This window comes from Anser brachyrhynchus (assembly GCF_964034855.1).
Source record: "Anser brachyrhynchus genome assembly, chromosome: 12".
NCBI classification, from domain to species: domain Eukaryota; kingdom Metazoa; phylum Chordata; class Aves; order Anseriformes; family Anatidae; genus Anser; species Anser brachyrhynchus.
The window spans coordinates 1455646-1478077 of record NC_137707.1 but is presented as its reverse complement, the minus strand read 5'-3'; the positions used below and the strand labels follow the sequence as shown (position 1 = coordinate 1478077).

Below are 22432 nucleotides of genomic sequence, written 5' to 3'. Positions count from 1 at the left end.
GCGGAGGGGCCGGGCGGGGCGCGCCGGGCCCGCGGCGGCGGCGGCGGCGGCGGCGATGAAGCGCGATCGGCGCGGGCGGTTCCTGGCGGCCGCGGGCGGCCCCGCTGCGGCCTCGACCGAGCCCCGGAGGCGGCCCGGGGCGGCGGCGGCGGCGGCCCGGGGGCCTGCGGAGGGAACGGCGAGGCCCGAACCGGCCGCGGGGTGGGCCCCGGTGGCGGCGGCGGCCTCCGCTTGGGCACGGCCCGGGGGGGCGGCGGAGGAAGGTGAGGCCCCGCGGGGTGCCCCGGTGCGGGGGGGGGGGTTGGGTTCACGGGGGCCGGTGGGGGCCTCGTCCCGTCCCGCCCCGTGCACGGCACGCGGGGCTCGGAGGTGCGAGGGCGGCGGCGCTCGGGGCCTCGGGCGGCGAGGCCGAGCCTGGCTGCGACCTCCTGGGCACGAGGGACAGAGCCGTCCCCTCCGCGGGCACCACCGGAGGGCCGGGGTGGTGAGGACGGGGCTGGGAAGGTGATGGGGAGAGGCCCGGGTGGCAGGGAGCCCCCTTCGTCCTCGTCTGTCCCGCGGTGGGCGCGGCGGGGCCGACGGCCACGTGCGTGTCGCTGCTGGGGCGGGAGGTGAGGCTGGGCCCCGAGCTGCGCGGGGCTGGGTTGGGTGGCCCGGCAAACGCGGCGGCTACGGGGGAGACGTGGGTGCCCCGGTGTGGGTCAGGGCGAGGGGCGCCCGAGGGGCTCTTCCCCCGTGGGGGGGTGCGTGGAGGAGAGCGGGCGGCTGGCCTGGGAACGAGGGGTGGTTTTCAGCCCTCCGAAGCGCTGGTGAGCGCTCTGCTGGCACGTGCTGCCCTTCCGTACCGCTGTCGCCTCCCCAGCGCTCCCTGTAGTGCTGTGCCCCCCAGCCCCACGTCTCCCATCGAGCACAGGAGCCCCTTGCCGGGTGCAGTGGGAACCTGAGGCTCTGGAGCTCGATGGCTGCTGCTGGCGTGGCCAGAGGCAGCTCCTGGGGCAGTGGGCAGGAGCTGTAACCCCCCGGGTGAGGGGCAGGACCACCATCGCTTGCCGTGTGCTGCCCTTTTGGAGGGGGCTGGAGCCCGGCCATGGCCCTGATGAGGCTGTGATGAGGCAGAACCGTTGGGGTGGCAGAGGGGGGAGAGCTGGGGCGGTGCAGGCTCACAGAGGGCCACCGCCGCTGTCTATAAATACTCTGGAGATAAACGCCGGGCAGGGAGAAGAGTGACTTAGCTGGAGGATGGTGCTGGAGGAAGTGTGGGTGCGCGAGAGCCCTGCGAGCACCACGGCCGGGAGGAGCTGGGTCTGGAGCAGCCTCCCCAGGGCGCAGGGCAGGGACGTCGGGGGGTTTGGGGCGCAGCACAGCGGTGATGCTGCGGAGCCCCTGCTCTGTCAGGGGCTGCCCTGAGTCCTGGAGAAGGTCTCATCCTGCCTGGCCTTCCTGTGCTTGCACTGAGGCCAGCACTTCGAAGGCAGCCTGCTGACTTGGGTCGAGGGACGGGGAATGTCTTCCTGCGTGCCGGTGCCCTCGGGCCACAGCTGGCTGCGTGCTCTTGGAGCAGGCACAAGCAGCTGTACCCGATCCTTCTCTCGCAGGAATTGGCAGAGCCCTGAGTACTGGATACTGTCGCCTCTGCCATGGGAAGTTCTCCTCCAGGAGCCTGCGCAACGCTTTTGGGAAAGTCCCCGTGATGGGGGAGAACTCGGAGAAGCAGCGCCGCGTGGATCAGGTCTTCTTCACGGACTTCCAGCGGCTGGTCGGGGTGGCGGTGCGCCAGGACCCCGCGCTCCCCCAGTTCGTCTGCAAGAAATGCCATGCCCAGTTCTACAAATGCCGCAGCGTCCTCAGGACGTTCATTCAGAGGGTGAACGCGTCTCCCACGGGCCACGCCAAGTCGAAAGGAAAGTACGTTGCGTTTCTTTGCCCCCGGTAGTTATCGGGAGTAGTAAAGCACCACGTGTCGGTGCGGTCCCGCTGTAACGCTGCCGCTGCTGTTCTGGCTCTTGCAGGAGCAGCGCTGCCCCGGCCCAGCCTGGCGTGGAGGGAGGTGCCTCCTGCCTGGGTGAGTAGCTGCTCACGGAGCTGCCTCCCTTCTCTTCCTGCAGTTCTGGCACAGGGGGGTGGTTTTCTGGGGTGTTTGGGGCAGGGCGGTGCCTGCGTCCTTCGGCAGGGCTGTCCCGGCACACGCCGGGTTGGGCGGTCACGCTGCCCCGTCCTCCCTCCGCCACGAGCTCTCCCCTCGCGTCCCCAGAAGGATCCTCACTGGCACCGGCGTCCCAGCGCCGCGCTGGAAAGGCGCTGGCTTACGTGGGGAATGCGAAGAGCGGGTTTGGGGGCAGCACCAGCCTGACCCAGCCGCTGTCAGTGGCTCGGGAGCCATCGGGAGCGGGTCCGCAGGCACTGACCCTGCGCCCGCTGCTTCTCCCCTCCCAACAGTCGACCTGATCACCTCCAGCCCGCAGTGCCTGCACAGCCTGGTGACGTGGGCGCACGCGCACGCCGGGGGCTGCCAGTCGGTGCCGAGCCTGCAGAGCGTGCTGTCCTCCGAGTACTGCGGGATCATCCGCGCCGTCTGGGGCTGCGGGGACGGGCACGACTACGTCATGGACACGGATTCTGACTGTAGCACGGTGCTCGTTGACAATGCCTTGTCTGTCAAACGGGAGTGGAGCAAGGGCACGGCGCAGCGTTTGACTGACAACGGGGCAGGGGCAGACAATGCCGAGGCTGTTTCTGCTCCCAAACCCCAGCATGCTCCAGTAAGGACAACTCCTTGCCAGCAGCCCGCAAACAAAGGGACCACATCGGTGCCACTGAACGTGGAGAATGAGCCGCCGCAGAACAGGGATTCATCTCACTCGCAACTGGACAGCACGGCCTCGTTACAGGAGAAAGCCCTGCCCCAGCCCGTGTCACCGCTGAGCAGCGCCACAGGTAAGGGATTTGCCTTCTGATCTTCTCCCAGGCTTCTGGGGAAGGCCGAGATCTCAAGAGCTGGCCCAGGGAGCGGTGCCGGGGCTGGGGTGCCCTCCTCGGGGACCACCGCTCCTCAGAGGGACTCGGATCCCACCGGGAAGCACAGGTTGCCTGGAAAATTGTCTCTGGTCTCGGACAGCAAACCTCGCAGAGGGAAGGGGGGGCGCGGGGCTTCGGCTGGCCGCGTTGCCCTGCAGCCAGAGCCGTCCCCTCGCCCCTGTGCCTCTTGTTCCCCTCTGATGGAGGGGTGAGACTTGGCCGTTCCTCAGCTGGCCCTGCCCTCGCCCAGGGACATGAGCGGTGCAGAGCAGCCTCTAGTTCTGACCGTCTGCCAGGTGTTGGTTTCTGATCAGTCCTAACCCTGTCCACGTGTCGGCGATCGGGTGTGAACCCTCCCCAGCTGCAGCTGCAGGGTGATGGCGAGCAGCAGGAGCCCCCGGAGACGCTTGGGTCTTGCTCTTGCTGCTGCGCTCCCCTCTTCCCTAAAACTTGGGGACTTAGGCTGATCCCGAGTTCCAGAAGTCGAGATGTGTTTATCTCTAACAGCCCTGTGAGATGTCTGCTGCTGGGAGGAGAAAAGGCAGTTGTGACTCAGTGGGGAATGAGCCTGCCAGTTACAGAGCAGTTGTCACTGGGGAAACCAAAAGATGCTGGTGGCAGCTGCAGGGTGAGGGCTCTCCCGGTCCCTGGGGTGCAGGCAGAATGCTGCTCCTGGAGCACACGAGGCCTGGAGTTTGGCTTAAATAATCATTAACTTGTCGTGGAGCGCTTTTTTTTTTTTTTTTTTCCCCTCCAGTATGAGCCACCATGAGTGAAGTCAGAGTGCCCTCCCGGCAGCTGTCTCTGCTGGCTCGTTCTCACTGCTTTTCCTAGTAACGCACCTTGTTCTCCTTCATTTCCTAGGACAGTTGAGTGGGAAGCAGGTTCTGTCTACAACGTCGGATGAGCGGGTAAAAGACGAGTTCAGTGACCTTTCTGAGGGGTGAGAGAAGAGTGGGTTTAAAATAGCCTTAATGTCTTCTTTGCGAGTATGAAATGAGAGGCCTCGGAGAGCTCTTTCTCCACCAGAGACCCGGTCCCCGGAGGCCCTGGGAGCTGGCACCCGAGGCGCAGAGCGGTTTCTCTGCGGTGGCAGCGCTCAGCTCCCTCCCTCGGCCGCCTCTGCCACAGCAGGGTGTTTGCACATCGGCGTGTGCGTGCGCGTGTGTTCTCTGTTTGGTTGCTTCCAGCAGACCTGGCCGTGCTCTGCGCCAGGCCCTGCGCCCTGGGAAAGCAGCCGCGCGGTCCTGCGTGGGGCAGCAGGCTGCTGGCGGCTCCGTCTCGCCCCCACGCTGCTCCCCTCAGCAGCTCGGGGCAGCGGGGTGCGGGTGCGCAGCCCTGAGCTCGTGGGCAGTAGGTGGGACCCCGAGAACTCATCCCACGCGGGAGCGTTTGCGCAGAAGTCTGAGTGGGAGTGGGACGCTGGCAGCCTAGCGGGTTTTCTGGTCAGAGCTTTGGCCGAGTTCTCCAAACCCAGGAGTGAAACGAGGCTGGTACACGGCTGGTGACTGAGTGTAGGTGCTGAACGGCCAAGTGCAAACTTAGCGCAGTGTGGCAGGTAAATCTGTCACACTGAAAGCACCCCAAAAACTTACTGCTGGCTTCCTGGCTACAGAGTGAATTGCCTCTTGTATAGCGTAGGGTTTAAAAACCAAACAAAACATCCCAGCAAAAATGCGGCCGCTACGTATGAGGAAACGCTGAATGACCTGCAGCTCAATTAACCTGTGCCAGACGATCATATCGTGTTCTTGCTCTATAAAATTACTTTTCCTAGTATAGGAACTGGTTACGACATCGGATCTTTTCAGTAATGGACAACTTTTGTTCTCCTGACAGTGGTTCAGTTAATCTTAGAGAGATCTAACCCTAAAAGGAGCCGATTTTGCTGTTTGCTGTGTTCACCGAGGCTTTATTTGCTTTGGGAGATTGCGGGGGAGGAGAACACGTGGAGCTTCGGTTCCTGCGCGGTTCTGTGGGGGTGATGAACGTGCTGGGAGCTCAGAACGCGTGTTGCTGCTGGTGCTGGAGCGTCAGGCGTGTCCTCTGTCGGTAAAGGGCATCTTCTCTCTCTTTCTCAGAGACTTCTTGAGTGATGATGAGAATGAGAAGAGAAACGTGCAATCTTCAGATGACTCCTTCGAGCCTTACCCTGAGAAGAAGTAAGGGGCTTTCCCCCTCTGGAAGCACGGTGTGGTTGGCAGGGGGCTGTGGATGAGCAGCAGGGCTGGTGCCCACCTCTGCTCTGCTGCCGCGGGGCAGGGCTCAGCTGGGCAGACGAGCTCTGTTTTCCTGCCTGGCCTCAGTTCTCCCACATCCCTGCCTTCCTGCCCCCGAGGTAACTGTAATGCCCAGAACATGCGTTCCCCGAGCTGCCCATCAGGTTAAAGCGCGGCCGCGTTCCTCTTCCCCAGGCCCTGCAGTAAATACAGCAGCTCGGCTCGCATGTATTTATGTGATGGCACGCGTGCTCCTGTGTAGCCTGGGCTTTGCCAGGTCAGGCATCAGGCTGAGCCTTCAGGCCAGGTGTAACACGCAGGGACAGTTAGGTGGGAGGGCTCAAATCAACATCAAGTATTAAGCAGATGTCCTAAGTGTTAAACACATGTCCGTCTTCCTTCCTGGAGGGTTTCTAGCAAGAAGAGTGACAGCAAAGAAGCAAAGAAGGCAGAAGAGCCCAAAGTAAGGAAGAAGCCAGGGCCTAAGCCAGGCTGGAAAAAAAAAATCAAATGTGAAAGGTAATAAAGAGCCGGGTGTGGCGGGGCGGCAGCGCTGGCTCCCGGCACGCCGGCTGACAGCAAGCCTCTGCTTTGCAGGGAGGAGCTGCCCACCATTTACAAGTGTCCTTACCAGGGCTGCACAGCTGTCTACAGAGGGGCAGACGGCATGAAGGTAGGGTCAGGACTTGTTCCTACTTCAAACCTGCAGCTTTGAGTGTTGTAGAGCAGCGTTCGTGCGAGGGGAAGGTCCGTGACTTCTCGTTCGCCGTCTAGCTTTGCGGGGGGTGAGTGCCCGCGTGAGTCACGGAAGGGAGCAGTCCGTCCAGCGTCCCTGGCCGTTTTCTGTGCTTCCAAAAGGAAAAGGAGCTGCTCTGGCTCAGCGCGCTCCTCCTGTTCTGGAAGCCTGCCACTGGCTCGGCAGCAGCCCTTGGAACGAGCTGCGCTGTGTCCTGTTAAGTCCCTGCTGCCAGGGATGGATTTGGATGCAAGTCTCTTTTTTTCATGGCAAAACAGTGACGGTGCGCAAGGCTGCCAGGATGGGGGTCTCATTTCCTGGGGGATTGGTTTTTTTTCCTCTGGAGAAAATGCAGCCGTGATCTCCGCTTTAAGATCAGCATTTAGAAGCTCTGTCCTTTCTTTTCAGAAACACATCAAAGAGCATCACGAAGAAGTTCGGGAGAGGCCCTGTCCTCATCCAGGCTGCAACAAGGTGTTCATGATTGACCGGTACCTGCAGCGGCACGTGAAACTCATTCATACAGGTGGGTCTGCACAGTCCTGATCACACTGGGGATGGGTGTGAGCAGTGCCAACTGATTCATTGCACGAGGCTGATGGGCGCTGTAGCAAGGCTCTGTGGGGGCTGCAGAACTGTCATCCTGACACAGAAGCTTGTAAGAAGCCATCGCGTGGGGGATTTGAGGCAGGGGGCGGAATTCAGCTTCCCCCAGTAACTGTGGGCAGCTGTTCGTGTGTGGTTCATGCAGTAGCGGCCATCCTTTCCTCGTTTCCCTTGCAGAGGTACGGAATTATATCTGTGATGAATGCGGGCAGACCTTTAAGCAACGCAAACACCTCTCGGTCCATCAGATGCGGCACTCGGGAGCGAAGCCCCTCCAGTAAGTGCACATCATCATCTGTTCGTAGCTAAAAACGGGACAGAAGGCGTCGGGAAGCTCTGGTGTCCTTAGCACAGGGTAATTCCCTGCCCGCAGCCCTGCCTGTAGCACTTTAAATGTTCATCCGCTTCTGCAGCGCGTGCCCCAGCTCCAGCACGTCCCTTTGCTGAGCAGGTCTCACCCCTTCTGCTCCTGTTCAGGCGACTGCTCAGCTCCAGCCCTGAGGGTTAGGGTGTTGCTTGTCCAGGGCAGTTTTAGGAGATGCTACGAGCCAGCCCCTGAGGCTGTGGCATTTGTTCTTCTCCTGCAGCCCCAGGTCCTGGTCAGCACAGCCTAAGGTGAGCTGGTCCCTGTGCCAGACAGCTTGGGCTGGGAGCTAAGCCTGTGCCTTGCCTTGCAGGTGTGAAATCTGCGGGTTCCAGTGCCGGCAGCGCGCATCGCTCAAGTACCACATGACCAAACACAAAGCCGAGACGGAGCTGGAGTTTGCCTGCGACCAGTGTGGGAAGCGTTTTGAGAAGGCCCATAACCTTAACGTCCACATGTCCATGGTGCACCCTCTGACCCAGACTCAGGACAAAACCAAGCCACTGGAGCCAGAGCCTATTCTCCTCCTAAATACTTCAGGGACTTCAGAGAGCCAGGCAGTAAAGCCAGAAGTGACTGCACAGCAGGAGCCCACCTGAGGGGGACGGGGCAGATTTCCCAGTCCAGCCCTGTAGAAACCATACAGCAGAGTGGAGATGATTTTTAATCTACATTTTAGTCTCCAAAGAACTCAGTGGAATTAGCTTCAGCTTGCTCAGAAAAAGCTTGTTATCATGCTGTGATTCTCCATGCTCACGTCTGATTCAGCAGTGTTGTACTAAGAGTCTGTCTAATCCAAGGGGAGTGGATGTTTGGCAGCACCCCTTTCTTGTCCCCGTTCTCCCCACGCACACAGTTGTAGAAACAGAGTTGGCCCACAACTGTTACCGACCTGCACAAGCTGCTGCCTGTACAGTATTGCCCGCAGGTGGCTGTAAGGGTACCTAGGACAGTGGAGCAACTTTAAGCAGACATTTTGTTTTGGTTTAAAAAAAAAAAAAGATTCCCAAAGTAAGACTAAATTGAAATTTGTAACCTACTTTTTATTGTAACAAGAGCTTCATGGTTATGCTTGTAATAAATTATTTACAAAGTAATTGTAAAGAAACAGCACTGGTGAGAAAGAAAGGTAGCACAGGGTCTGTCCCTTGTCCCCAGTCAGCAGGGTGGCACTGCCTGGCCCTCAGAACAGAACCAGCTCCTCGTCCAGGTCCAGAGCTGCGGCCGGCCTCGAGCGATGCAGGAGGATGGCTCCCAGCTCAGGGTCAAGTTGGTCACACGCGTCTAGTAACTGGGGAGAGGGCACGTGTCCGGTGTTAGGCCCGCTCTTGCTTCCTCAGAGCAAGTTACAGCAACAGCAGTGAGTTGTGCAGGCAGCTGCTGCTGACCGCTGCGGCCATCAGGGGCTGCAGGCAGCCAGCGCCGTGCGCGTGGGGATTGCACCACCTGCCCCGTAACCAGGCCTGGCACTTTCCGTAAGACCAAGCATTAAGCAAGAGAGCATGAGGGTAATGTTTAACGGAGCTGAGAGCCTGCAGCAGGGCAGCGGGATGGCAGTGGCTATAGCACGGGTCGAACAGCAGGTGGCTGCTGCTCCAACGCCTGGTATGGCAGCACGCTGCCTGCCGCCCGTTAAGCGAGTGAAGTGTGGCAAGAAAGGCTACACAAGCTGGTGCTGCTCAGACACTGGGCTCTCAGGCTGGGAGGAGAGAAAATGCTCAACGCACCGGTCCTACGTTTCCAAAGCTTCTGGTAGGGCAGCGAGGAATTGCAGCAAGCAGGAACCGACGGGCCTTCGAGATCACCTCCACGGGATCCCCCTGAGGAACAGACGAGACAAGGCACAGCCGAGCCCCCAGCGGTGTCACTCAGCGCTCAGCCCCTGCCTCCAGCAGGGGCACAGGGACCACCAGGCTGTGCCCATGGCCCAGGCACAAGCTGAGCAGATCGTTCGCTCAAGGGCTCCATCCATTCTAAGGCCCCGTACAAGTAGGACAGCAGTGGGGCAGCTGAGGGTTCTGGCACCAGCAGCGCCTGCAGCCCCTCACCCCAGGCTGGGAACACGCTGCCTGCCTGCAGAGGCATCTCCACACGATCCCACCGCTTTGTACGGGAGAGTGAGAACAAGTGGGACGCTGCAAGCAGCAGGGGGAAGGGAAAATGGATAGGATTCACAGTTAGGAGAGGAAAAAGAGCCTGAGCTTCACTCACGTGTTCCGCAGGGTCTGGGCCTTGTCCCACCTGGTCAGCCTGGGCCAGGTCCTTCCCTTCCACAAAGAGCTGAAGCAGCTGGATGTAGAGGTCGAGCGCCACGTAGAGGAAGAGCTGCTCTCTAGCAAGCAGCTCCTGGTCAAAGCCAGGGGTGAGACTATGGGAAGTCACACACGTACCCAGTCAGTGCCAATTCCACCTTAGTTTCTAACAGCAAGACACGAGGTAAATTCAGGTAGTGCTCCCGCTGCCATCTATTTCACAAGTCCCATTGTGTGCAGGGCCACCCCCTGCCAGGAGCGATAACACAGCCTGGGACACTTCCATTTGAAGCACAAAGATGAAGGGAAACTTCTAGCAAAAGAGATGGGGGGTTTCTAAAACAGTAGCCCTGCCATGATCCAGCGTTCTCTCCTGCCCAGCTAACGTAGGAGCTCAGCTCGCCAACAGGCCAGCTGCTGTCCACGTCAGCCACCCACCACATCCTCCCTCATTCCTCCTGAAACCAGCAGGACATTCGGTACCTGTAGAACGCAAGAGGCAAGAGCCGGCTGTGGCAGTCGGAGGCTGCACTGCGCAGGACCAAGTATTTTCTGGAGCCTGTAACAGCCAGAGAGGAGCACTAAGCATCTACAGCGGTCCTCATGCTACCTCGTGTACTGCTACAGCAGCGCAGGGGCTGCACAGCTTCCTCCCAGCCCACACTAAACCCTGACGCTTGGGTGCGGTGATCCTGAGAGAAGACAGCCAGAAGACAGCTGTTCCCTCTTAGCCTTTCTCTACCAGATGAAACAATACCAAGTTTCAGCCAGCTCTAATCATCAGCCGGGTCACCGTACCGTCGGGTAGAAGCAGGATGTTCTCAGCCTTTACTGAAGCAATTTTTTTTTCCCCCATGCAGCTCACAAAGGCCCAACAGTTCCTCTTTACAAAGCACATTCATTAATCAAAGAGAGCATTACTGTCCAGCACTAGACCTCAACTTTCCATCCCTTGGAGGCAGGACTCGCTCACCTTCTTCTGGTGACTGGAAGAGAAGTGGCCAGGACGCGCCCCTCTCTTCCAGGCACTGCAAAATCTCCAGGGACCATTCCAAAGAGGTCTGAAAATCCACGCCCTCCTGGGTGTCAGAAAGGATAGATCACCTTAGGTTTTAGTTGCATCAAAGCAGAACAGAAGTCCCAGTAAGAGATCACACACATGACATGCTCTATTAAAGGACCTTCAGGAATTTAGCCCAAGCCTTTCCCCTCGCCTGGGGGCCTGGGTTCCTCCCTGGGCCCTCAGGCACTTGTGCAATGCAGGCGCTTCATCACAACAGGGGCAGGGGAAGCAGTATGGGTGTGCTGGTCACAAACTGGTTGCTCGCTTCCTAGCTGTGCTCCGCAAGGCCCCTGCAAGTCCTGCACCTACCCCACCCTGTCGCCTGTAGCAGACTTCTCCCCTCTAACCTCTCCAGTGACAGCGAGCCTTGGGAGGGTTTTTCGCATTGCTCATTTTACTTGGAACAACCTCCCCTATCTGTTTGCTCAAGATATTTCTTTCCTCAATGACTCTTCCTCCAGACTCCCCCAATGAAAGACGACGAGATCAAACGATTATTTTTAGCATGAATCTGCTCCCCGATCCAATCTGCTAGCTGACTACACCGACGGTTGCACTTCAAAGCTGAGAAGGCAGCAAAGGGAAAAAGACAAATGCGTTCATAGGCAGGAGGGTGCTTAGGGCAGAGAGCTGCTGAAAGAAACTTGTGGTCTTTGCTCTTCCATTTCGTAGCACTAAATCATTTGGAAACCCGTGTTCCTCCTTGTTAGGGACTCTTCTGTTGTGAAATTCCGTGCGTGTTTCTGGCCTGAGGAAAAGCGTCTTACAACTAACGTGCAACGCTACACAAACGCCAAGAGATAGATACGAGGTTCCAGCACTACCTGGAGGTGTAAAGTCTGAGCAGGAAACTGAGAATAGTAAGTCATTCAGAAATAAAAGCTCCTGTAGTGACAGGGAAGATAACATCAGATAGAAGGAAATACACATTCAATCTGATATGAACAGAAGGGCTTTCAGCAGGCTCTGTCTGGGACGCTGCAGATCCCTTCCTTCTGGCAGAACAAGCTACCAGCCTTCTGAGTACTGGTACAAAGCATTTTCAGGCAGCACACCGAGCCGATCAGATGTATTTAGTGCCATGAGAATTCCCTGAGGGCTGAATTTACCTTTGGTGCTATTTTTGCTGAGATGAGATCCATGAGTGAGAAGAACAGCAGCGAAACAAGAAGCTGCAAGGGAAAGAGTTCCTGTTAGTTGTATCCGCGGCGATGACTCAGAACTCACACCTTCCAATCAGGAAATAACATTTCACCAAGTACGTCCAGGATAGACCTGCACAAACTACAAGCATTGCTGCTCCTTCCAGGTGAAGGAAGTGCATTTGAAGAAGAGAGACTGGGGCCTGACTTGGTTCATTGCTTCTAAGGGTAAATTCCACACTAAATTCACAGTTTTTCAAAGCAAGGCTCGCTGCAGTCAGCAGTTCAGACAACAAATGGCAAATTCTACCAAATACAGGGAAAACTCAGTAAGCTACCATAGATGTAAACCTGGAGGCGAGCTGATCTTGGTCCATGCACGCTACCAGCAGATGCTGTGCAGCCTCCTACCTCAGGAAGTGCACTGCAATCCTGTCCTGCCACATGTTACTGCTTTTCCGGATCCTTACAACTGAAATCAAAGGATGCAGTTCTGTGACCCCGGGAATTTAAAGTAACACTTTTATTTGTGCTGCTAATCGAGCTGTAAAGCTCAACCTCCTTTCTTTTCGTGTCTCTTTCTGAGAAAAGAGAGGGCAGAGCCAGACAGCAAGCTACGTGCATGGCACAGGACCGTGTGCACAAGCACAACAGTCAGGCCAAGGCAGAGAAAAGAGCAGCAAGAGACCTTACACTTCAGGTGAAAATTTTCCAGAGGCACAGACTGCTGGATGTGGGTGAATCAAACAGAAGGGAGTGGCACATGCAGAACAACTGGGCTCCTTGGATTTAACCGCAGTGCCTCATTCCCCAAGGTGGCTGATCCCATGACACTGCCCCTTCTGACTTAGCGAGATTCGCATTTTAACACTGCCTGTCACGTGGAGGGATTTGATTTGGCATCTGACCTCACACTCATCCTGTTTGTGAGGCCAAGTCCCCACCACAGACAGATCTGGGGAATTCCACCAAAACCCGAGCAGTAGCTGAGGGTCTGACCCGAAGGCTGAGCACCAGGCAGCCAGCGTGATCTGCTGGGACCCGTCACACTCAGCCCTCCCGCTGCTCTCATTCTACTGGTGCCCTCCTCCTATCTTAAGGAAGATTTTTGAGGTGAAAGCTGTCATTATTTCACCTGTACTAAATGCACCTATCACCTCGGTGAGATCGGTTTCTGACTAACAGCTTTTGGCTCTAGACCAGTATAAGCAACGGTGGAGTCAATCCCACGGCAAGAAGAGCAGCTACCGCAACTGCTGCCCTGAGGATTAAAACTTAGGAGTAAATAGTAAGGCACGGGTTCAGCATGAACAAGATTTACCTGTGAATTTCTCAATACAGAGACACTCCCCATACCGAGCTCTGGTCCCTGCTATCCCCTGAAGATCAACACACCCCTGGCAGAGCAGCAGCACAACTTCCTTCTCAGCAGAAGGCCTCAGAGAATTCCTGTGCACAGACAGCCTGAGCCATGGTGAAACAGCAGAGGTGTTCCTGGAGCATACCTGGGAATCCCCCGGGAGTCTGTCCCTAGGGTTCCCAGAACACCTGCCCAGAGCCCTTCATATGCCTGCACTCCTGTTTCACAGCCACTTTCTGCATCTCCTTCGCCTTCCAATCAAGATGCTTCAACTAAAATTAACGAGGACAGCTCCTTTGTCAAAAGGAGAAGTGATTCTAGTGTGCCATGGATTGAGCTCTCAATCTCTGCAGCACTCTCCATCTTCGTTTATTTTTTAAAGCAGCAATTTAATAATCCTCCTTAACTTCACAGAGAAACCAGTATCTGAGTCAAATGTTAAATTTGAAAAAACTTTGCCTCTAGGATAAATATTTAGTATCTGGTCATCTACAGCTACGTTCTATCAACTAGCCACCAGCAAGATTTCACAACAAGGTTTACAGTTTCTCAGTTCAAGATATTCTACTTCTAGTTTTAAGTGTAGAGAACAGCAGACATTTAAAATGTGTCCAGTCTTGCCTGCTCTGTGTCAGTCCCCAGTCTCTTCAGTATGTCTCTCTCTCTTCCACGTGGTGACTGCTGTTGAACGGTGCAGTGGAGGAAGGCAGCAGAAATCCAAGGAGGGCCAGAGAGAGGAAAAACCCCTCCTGAAGAAAGGAAGCTAAGAAACAAAACCAGCATGACATAGTTTTAGATAAAGAAGCATAGCTGAAAATGAGGAGATTTAAGGGCTTTGGCAAAGGGCATAAATTTGTGACCGGGACAAAAAAAAGTAATTTTTCTCCCCAAGTTTTTCCCCATTGTTGAATGCTACTTGGAGAGTTTGCAGAAATAAAGGGAAGTCTAGCAACAGACAGCAGCCTCCCCAAATCTCTTTTATCACAGGCTGGGCAGGTAGGTAGCTGTATACACTACTACAGAATCAGGTGGTTACTGCCTCCAATCATCTGCAAGGAGATTCTTACACTGAATTCCCAGCTTTTACTGAAAAGCTGCAGGACACTGAACAGACAGCAGATTTACCACATGGGAAATGACACAGAGGGAAGGATACAGCAGAGAAGCAGTCAGTAGTTTCAGGAGACCAGAGACTGACCAAATCCAGGGTGTGAAACCAAATCCAGAGTGTGAAGGGTGCGGCAGCTTCAGGGAATGACTCAACACTGTGCTAAAGGCTATTTCCAGTGTTTGTCTAACAGGGACTCTGCCTTCCAATCTCCTCTAAAAAGATTCTCTTCTCTTTATGGTGAAACACTCTGACCCACATTACACAGAAGGCCAGACTAAATGATTATAATGACCCCTTCTGAGTTTAAACTCTACAAAGGAATCTGTATATAGCTGTCCCACAAGCCTCAGACCGCACTAACATTTCACACTGCCTGCTGAACCCCAGCCTGTCTCAGAGAACAGGCTTCCTGCGTGCTGATCCATCACAGCCAAGCTACCTCGCAGCAGGTTCTCCTGCCTGCAGCTCCACATTCAGGTTCCTCATACACACCCCGTAGCTGAGGACTGGCATTCCCTCAGCCTTTCCAACTCTTCTGCAAGCGGAGCCCCGAAGAGTCTCTTCCACTGAGAGCAAAGTATTGGCTCCAACCGTGGCCACCAGAGCTAGGGAGAAAGCCAGAAACCAGCAGCATTAGTGGTGGCATACTTGGTAGCTGTTCGTAATAAGGTTTGCAAGCTATCTCAGCCAGCGACCGAGAAACTGTTTTTTTTTCCCCCCTTAATAGAAAATCCCACGATGTACATACATACATAACTAACATGAGAAGTTTCACATCCTGGAAATGCAAACTGAGTTATATATGAAAAAAATACAAGCAGATACCACTGCAGAGAAAAGCACAATGGGACATTTGGCTTGACATGTTGTTAGAACATCATTGACCGCTTCTGCTGATTCTTCGCAGTCCAAGCTGGCATTCAGCAGGCCCTGGAAGAGGATATAATACAAGATGACTGCATACCTATGTCTTTGCTGCTCTGAAGTACCTCCCAAACCCAAATGTAAACTAATCAAAAGTAACTGTAGGGGTCAGCATGGCCCAGCAAAAGAAATGTGTTCAACAGCTTCTCTTCCCCCCCTCACACACACACTTTGCTGCACTGTATTAAAATTAGTCTCTACCATTACTTCCTCCTGTTAATTCTTTTCACCTCCCTGGACTACTGCTCGTCTTTATGTAATTTACACCAACAATTCTCAAAACAGCTGTGAAAGGAGCACATCGCACTGCTAAGAATAGCGTACGTAGCCAGGCATCCTGGTAAAGGAACATCTGCTCTGGCTAGCAGGAACAACAGAGCGGAACGACGAAAGCAGGAGTTACCCTGAAGAAGTGGGTGGTGATGTCGTAGGGAAGCACGTACCCTCTGGAACAGACGTTCTTCTGTGGCAAGATGAGGAGAGAAAAAGTTTGAATGCCTCTTAACTTCTGTCATAAACCCATGTTTAAAGATCTTTAGCTAGAGCATTTGCCAACAAGAAGTTGTTTGGCTAGCCACACATACCAGCTCAGAGTTTACAAAATGAAAAAAGTCTTCACAGTCCAACGTTGTTTTCTTTCCTTTCCGACAAGTCATGATCAGAGTGGATGCAGGGAGCCCTACCAGAATCCTTAGGCAGGAGAGGAAAACAAAATCAAAGCTGCCATCAGGAAGAGAATCTGACTCCACACTCTCAGGACACGAGACTTTGATATTCAGGAGAGTTTGTGAGTATGTCAGACATGACAGAGCTCAAACATGTTGACAGAAACTGTACCAGGAATTTTTCCTGTTGACCAGAAAGGAACTTGCATTTCAGTGAGATATACTGACCACTTTCAAAGATATTATCAATGGATCAAAAATGGAAACGCGCTCTTAAGTTACAGCAGCAAGTAATTTAATGATGGTTAATGCAAGCGATGGCATTAATGGTGCTGCTGGCTGTAAACAGAGTCCAGGAAGATGTGTGGTCTTTGAAATCCAGTCTACTGACAGGGGCAACTTTTAGCCCACGATGGCACACAAACCCATTTAAACTACGTGGGTGCTACGGAATAACCATCCCTTGCACAGCTGCTGCCAGGACTCGGTGTCATTTCCACTTGCAGTGGGATCTGAGGGGAGGCTACCTGACTGCACGAGCACACAACATAATTCCTCTGAACAGCAGATCTGGTCAAGGTATTCCCAGCCGTTCATGTCTGCATTTACCTTCTGTGCAACAGCAGCTCCTGCTGCCTCCACAACTGCTCACCCAAAGCAGAGTCATGCCTTCTGTCTTTCAATCTCTCCTGAAGAATCTTAAACAGGAAGTGTCTCTTGGCATCCAAACAGCCAGAAAGCAGCTTTCGCCTACAGCCCAGCTCAAGTACCATCTCCTAAACGAGGTGGGGCAGGAAAAAACAGTGTTTATCAGGGCTACACGTTAGTTTGCACTCAAACCCCCTACGATTCTCCAAAGTAATTCAAAGAGATCAATATCTGTCTATTTCCACACCGCTGCCCACGTCTGAGAACTAAGCATCGGCCTTACTTACACGGACATTTTAGGAAAAATCTTTGCCTGAACAGATTCAAGGATTGAACGCACAGATACGCATTAAAATCTGAAATCACCTGCAACTTGCAAAGAATATCAGGATTCACTGACATCTTCAACTGGCCGTAGCTACCCAGGTCCAACCTGAAATGAAGAGACATTACCAGGTAACTATCCCTTTTAGGCCAGAAAGGGAACATAATTCAAAGAAAAAAAATAATCAAATGGCTTCACATGAGCATAAACGTCTATATCAACATTCCTTAAATAAGCTGTAGATGTAACTCTCCTTTAGCCCTTCCCCTCCTTATTTTCCAGCTTCAGCCACTTCCTCAAGGGCGTTGATGCTTGTTTGGCCAAACAAATCTGAATATAAATTCGACGTAAAGCCAGACAAAGTAGGAACTATCTGTGACTTCAGCCCCAAACCTGTCACCTAAAGCAAGACGCAAAGACCAGTGAATCATGCAGAGAAACCTCCCAGCTTTCACATGCAGCCAGACCTGTGAGAAGGGAATCACTTCCACTCAGGAAAACATAGCCCCACGTAAGACAAGTTCACAGCTCCTAGCTTGCAAGGCCATTAGCAGAACTATTGCTTCTGCAGAAATGCAAGTCGTGAAACAGAATACCTCTGTGAGAAATCCAGAATGGTGTTGATAATAATGCCACATGCCTTTTCCAGGTCTCCATCACAGCCACCAGAAGCAGAAGGTGCTGGAAGATACCACTGATAGATAGCCCAGTAATGGAAATCCTGTCTGCAATATTGAAAGAGAAAATAGGGAACCATTAAATTGCTGTGATAGATTTCCTTTACTTCACTATAAAAGGAAGTTCAAGCACCAAGTCACGTGGAGTGACAGACACAAGCATGCAAGTAAGTGCCAATATAGGTAAAGCCATCCACCAGACGCCACATGTCCAGATGTCAGCTCTCTTGCTTCTGGAAACAGGGAGGTTTTATGAAAAGTCACGTGGAAGGACTGCATACGCAGGCCAGAGGTCATCTTGGTGAACTTCCTCAAGGTAAAACACACAGCTCACTCCAGCATTGCGTGAACTTTGCAATTCATTGCTTTAGCCTGTAGTGGACAACAGGCATGTGAGTCCCACTGCAGCTTTCTTATTTACTTTTGTTGTTAACCTCCTGGTCTTCAAGACTTTGTCCTAATCTGAGTGGGAAAGACTCTTGAACTAGTCCCACTATAATCTGGGATTAAAACGTCTCTGCACTTACCTTTCTGAAGCAGAAAGAATATCCTTTTCAGGGTGCACTTCTAGTTCCAAGAGCAGCCACTCTCTGAAAGATAACTGGGAAGAGAAAAAAAATAATTTAGATAAGAGAGCAGATCAGCAAGGCAAGTAACTTGTGCAGAACAGCTGCCTTCTTTCCAAAATAAAATAAAACCCATCTTCACCTATATCCAGACACAACCCAGTGCAGATTGAGATATTAAACCGGAGGCGTCAAGCCAAGGAAGTTACAGTAGCATTTCCCTTGCAAGAAATCTAAGCTAAAAACCTACAGGAATCTAGAAATTTACTGAAAGCAAGTCTATTGAGAATCTCGTTCACACACACACCCCTTTGGCATTCCCAAAAATGCCCACGTTCTTAAAGTGTAGATACTAGAACGAACACAGGTTATTAGAAACATACTTGAAAATGAACAAAGCAGCAGCATAGGCAGGCTGGTATAAGCATCAGAGAAAGGTTAGAATGCAAAGGTGTTTTAGTCCCGTACTTTAAACTAGCAAAGCGCATGGAATCATTCTAATAATATGACAAACTCCTCTGCACAAACTGGTTTTTACATGAACTGGGTTAAAAAAATAGCAATCCTGTCAAATCAGATATAATGCAAGGATGGTATAAAGAGAATATCTGATATGCTAACCTGCTTCATAGCAAGGCAGAGCCAAACAAGCCAAGATACACAAGTGGTTCCGGAGAACACTGACATTTAGACAAAGCATCAAAAAAACTAGAAAGTATTTTCAGTGACTTGAGTCATCATCACTTTGTAGACTGCACGCAGTGGGAAGCTGAGGTGAGGGAGAGGCCTTTTCTCTACAGCTCCTGATAATTTTCTTGTTGTATACTGTATCACGCCAAGGTTTCAAGTTTTGCCATAAACAGGACAGAGAAGCTTCACCTCAGGTTATCCATTTCTGCCTTTTCATCATCACCATCAAAACCTACAAATAACACTGAGTACATGACGTAGCACACATCACGTCTCCCCATTGTCATACCAACTTTTCAGGTATCAGATTTTTTACACAAAGCTTGTATCAGCAAAAAGGAAATTGTAAATGGCAGATCTGAAAAATGAGAGTCCCAGCATGAACTTAAGGCATGGGAAATATTTTTACCTGGAATGCTTTTTCCTTCAAGAGCTCTTGAAACCGTGCTTGCTTCCATAAACAGAGGCTGGCTCTTCTGTAGTTTAGAGAGGGGCACGACAGGGAACTCCAATTTAGGTCAGCTTTACCGTCCTCGCACGTGATTCCCCGGGCTTCCAAGCTCAGCCGTGGTACAATGTACTGCAACTGAAATAAAGGCAGAAAAATTCTGCACTTTTCCACAAAAAAAACAACAAAAAAAACCCACTGCAACGTCTGTTAGTGTGAAACTGCCAAACAAGCAAATACACAAAATGGTAAGGTAGTAGGGTGCCAAGATGCATTTTTATGTAGCTTTCTTTGTACAAGTTATAGTTCCACGGGAGTCTGCAGCGGGAAGTTGAACTGAGACTGATTTTTCTCATGAGCAATAGCAAAACACTTATTCCTTTTACCTTTTTAACAAGGCTAGGAGGAACCAAGGGACATAAATCATCACGAGAAAAGGATGGAAACTTGCACATCAGATAAGATACTGCTGCAGTGCAAAACCTGATCAAGAAAGAGAGAGAATTCAGTTATCTGGCTGGTTCAGTCATCCCTCTTCCCATTCACAAAAGTTCAAAGTCAAAGCAAAGATCAAGTTTTAAAAATAGTTTTAACCACCACGTTCAAAACCCGTTCGCTTTTGGGGTCTTTTCTATTTATGTGCTCCCAAAACCAAGTACATTAATGGCATGAATCACCAGCGACTAAACCAGACCTTTGAGAGCACCCAGGCAGTCCTTTCTCCAGCAAGCAACAGTCATCGGGATGCTATTTCACATGGGTTCGCCATCAGCCCGTTTCTCTGTGTAGTGCCTCTATGCAGCACCTACACCTAAACACACTCTGGGAATCCTCCACAAGAACATGGGAGCTCTCCCAGCACCCCTCCTGTGCCAAACCTAAGCCATTGCCCAGGGAAGCAAGCACGTGGGGGATGTACGACCTCACCTCATGCAGAAGGAGAACGACTCTTTCGTCCTGCACACCAGCAAGCAGCTCCAGTACTCAGAAATGGAAAGGACCCTTTCAGCAACTGGCTGAGAAATCCCCAAATCAGCTTCCATTTCAGGAATTAAAGACCTGGATTCACTTAAATGGATCACAAAAGCAGCGAGTCCTAAAATATGAGCATCGTTCAGGGAAGGACCCTGCAAGACAAACAAAAGAATCGGAGAAATAAACGAATCTCACTTGTAACAAAACAGCCATTTGCAGAAAAATCTCAGAATTAATCAAGTAGCAGAACACTGCATCTGCCCATCGAGCAATTCAGTGCAATGATACCAATTCAGCAGATGAGAGGCACCAGGTAAATTAAGCATGTTCTTCCTTCCTTCATCAACCTGCAGCTAAATTTGTACATTTCTATAACAGAGTAACTTGGAGCAACTAGCTGTAATTTCAGCCCAGCAGAATTTGAAACTCTCAAGACTTTTTAGCTTCCATGACAGCTAATCTGGTCTATCAGACTTTCAATTTCTCACTTTCAGTATCACTGAGTAAAGGAAAATAAAATCAACAGTTCTTTAAAAGAAAGCCACGCACTGCTGCAACTCAGACTTGGGGTCTTACTTTTATTTTTAAAAGGGGTTTCTAGTGAAATATTCCATATGGAAGTTTGGGAGATAAGCATCCTACTATTTTTCTTTTGGATCTATTCATAGCCTGGTTTATTTTAGCTTCCATTAAAACACATCTCAATGAATTAACCTGCTACAGCAGCACTTCTGCAGGAAAACATTTAGCTCACGTTCCTAAGATCAAGTCCAGACTATTTTTCTGAAATGAGAAATTTTGGAAGCCTGAAAACTAGTGAAGTCCCTCCACAACGCAGTCCAGACAGGTACATGCCTCACAGCTCAGCAAATGGAGCCAGGCTAGCCTTTAGCACACTATAACCATAGGATTCTTGCTTGGAAAACTAACCTGGTGATAAATAAGCTGACAGAGCCTGCCCAGAAGGGCAGGTATGAGACTTCTGTGTCCACATATCATCTTCACAAACAAGGAGAGACATGGGCCCTGCCTGTAGAAAGGTAAAAACCACATGCTGATTTTACTGTTTTTATCACTAACACAGTAAGAGTTTTCTTTTTTTTTTTTTCCTTTAATGGTTAGACACAATGAGCCTGAGCCATACTTGTCCATAAATACAAGATAATTATAATTCCATTTATAGGCTCAAAGAAAGTATCATTTTTAGAGCATCTGAGCTAAGGACCTCTACAAAGGCACAAACTCCACCAGAGCCCTGCATCAAATAACTGGCTATATAGTCAAATAAGAGTTCTGAAATGACATCAAGGAGGGAAGGAAACCGCGCCTGGGGCAAAGACAGCTTTTTCAGACAGAGAGCACAATGTGAGCAGAGGCAGAGCAATAAACGGGAACATAAAACAAAGCAAGTGTAGAAAAGAAGCAATATGACAAGGTCCCTGTTAAAAATAAAGGAAGGGAAGGGCTTTCCTATGGAGCATTCCCGCTTAGCTGACAGAAAACAAACCATCTTCAGGGGATATTGGATGGGGGGTTGGGTTTAGAAATAATTTCCTGGAATGCTCTTGTTCATCATTGTTCCTTTTCATGTGGGTTTTCAAAGCAGATTCACCTACACTCCTGTGTCACCAGGGCAAACTACTAGAGAAGCAAGGTAAAGATGCACTGGTTGCCGAAGCATGCTGCGCCCCAGAGAGGCAGCTACCCAGCTCAACACCGTCAGCAGCTGGGATCCCAGGCAGTTTGTCAGTACCCTGGTGTTTTCCACCAAAGCAATTTCCACTGACATGTTGACTGTTAACATTGACAGCCTTCTGTCACATCATGAAGGAGACGGCATTAATAGAGTCCTTCCAAAGAAGGCTCACAGTGAAGGACGAGTGCTACCTTTCCCTCCTCCTGTAGCTCATTTAGGCCAGAGTCAAACCGAGTCACTTGCAGGGGGAAGAGGAGAAGGAAGATGGAGAGGAAGTGTATCAGCCTGCTCTTCCTGTGCCCATAGCACTTCCGTCTCACTCATTTTGCATTAGATACGGCATCGGGGATGAAGAGTGAGGTGCCTGAATCTGCAAAAATCACTGAACATGCCAAAAAGACCCCTGTGCACCCTGTCAGAAGACATTCTGACATTCAGAAGACATCTGAAAACATTCTTCTGACCTTTAGTGTCAGCCAGCAAGTAATTACCAGACAAAAGGAAAAAAGTTTGCTTCACTCCCCATCCCTCACCGCTCAGCTGAAAGCACCAACCTAAGCACGTAGTATTTGCAGAAGGTTTTAATGCACTGTCACAGAGAACAAAGCAGAGCCAAGTGCCACCTTTTTTTCTGAAGAAATCAGTAACAAAAGAGGAGAAGTATGTTTTATTTACGCTTGCACATCAAAGCGCATTAGTTCTTAGATTACTAAACTCAGAATAAAGCAGCCTGCTACTCCCAGTCTGGCACAGTAGGTATGAACAACCAGAAGTCCCTCCTGGCCCCTAGACAAATGTTGGAATTATAGTGTATTAACTAGTTTTCATTTCCCTGCTCTTTTACTTGCATCTTACCTGTCAGGAGGGTTAAAGTAGGAAGCAGCAATTAGGTTTTGGCAGAAAGATGTCAGCAGAAGATCAACAACCTGGAACAAGAGACACTGCTATTT

At 51.7% G+C, this 22432-nt stretch overlaps 2 protein-coding genes across 10 annotated transcripts in view; one reads left to right on the top strand and one right to left on the bottom strand.

Moving 5' to 3' along the window:
- Positions 1 to 37: 37 nt before the first annotated feature.
- ZNF276 (zinc finger protein 276) lies at positions 38 to 8037 on the top strand. Its single transcript, XM_080552146.1, has 11 exons — positions 38 to 263; positions 1596 to 1905; positions 2010 to 2062; positions 2437 to 2934; positions 3880 to 3958; positions 5097 to 5177; positions 5643 to 5753; positions 5832 to 5907; positions 6379 to 6496; positions 6754 to 6853; positions 7254 to 8037. The coding sequence occupies exons 1-11, from the start codon at positions 56 to 58 to the stop codon at positions 7537 to 7539; spliced, it is 1920 nt and encodes a 639-aa protein (XP_080408272.1). The 5' UTR covers positions 38 to 55; the 3' UTR covers positions 7540 to 8037.
- Positions 7963 to 22432, bottom strand: part of FANCA (FA complementation group A) — a 34936-nt gene continuing 20466 nt past the window's right edge. For 6 of the 9 annotated variants that reach the window (XR_013938256.1, XR_013938257.1, XR_013938258.1 and 3 more), the window contains exons 24-42: positions 22338 to 22408; positions 20717 to 20816; positions 19739 to 19938; positions 19198 to 19294; positions 18773 to 18949; positions 17635 to 17708; positions 17027 to 17155; positions 16472 to 16538; positions 16067 to 16233; positions 15377 to 15482; positions 15196 to 15255; positions 14694 to 14798; positions 14361 to 14473; positions 13379 to 13520; positions 11365 to 11427; positions 10166 to 10271; positions 9676 to 9751; positions 8668 to 9308; positions 8175 to 8231 (exon numbers count right to left, since the gene is read on the bottom strand). Coding sequence is in view for 3 of the 9 variants with exons in the window: in XM_080552142.1 (XP_080408268.1) it covers positions 8124 to 8231; positions 8668 to 8760; positions 9152 to 9308; positions 9676 to 9751; positions 10166 to 10271; positions 11365 to 11427; positions 13379 to 13520; positions 14361 to 14473; positions 14694 to 14798; positions 15196 to 15255; positions 15377 to 15482; positions 16067 to 16233; positions 16472 to 16538; positions 17027 to 17155; positions 17635 to 17708; positions 18773 to 18949; positions 19198 to 19294; positions 19739 to 19938; positions 20717 to 20816; positions 22338 to 22408 (2211 nt within the window). In the remaining 6 variants the exon portion in view is untranslated. Of the gene's footprint in view, positions 8232 to 8667; positions 9309 to 9675; positions 9752 to 10165; positions 10272 to 11364; positions 11428 to 13378; positions 13521 to 14360; positions 14474 to 14693; positions 14799 to 15195; positions 15256 to 15376; positions 15483 to 16066; positions 16234 to 16471; positions 16539 to 17026; positions 17156 to 17634; positions 17709 to 18772; positions 18950 to 19197; positions 19295 to 19738; positions 19939 to 20716; positions 20817 to 22337; positions 22409 to 22432 lie in introns of all 9 variants that reach the window. The other 3 variants (XM_080552142.1, XM_080552143.1, XM_080552144.1) reach the window with 1 other exon arrangement.

What these genes read in the sequence shown, in the direction of transcription:
- ZNF276 (XM_080552146.1), top strand. Translation starts at nt 56, where the DNA reads ATGAAGCGCGATCGGCGCGGGCGGTTCCTGGCGGCCGCGGGCGGCCCC. An exon ending in ACCGCTGAGCAGCGCCACAG is followed by an intron (nt 2,935 to 3,879) that starts GTAAGGGATTTG and finishes TTCATTTCCTAG; the next exon opens with GACAGTTGAGTGGGAAGCAG. An exon ending in TTCAGTGACCTTTCTGAGGG is followed by an intron (nt 3,959 to 5,096) that starts GTGAGAGAAGAG and finishes TCTCTTTCTCAG; the next exon opens with AGACTTCTTGAGTGATGATG.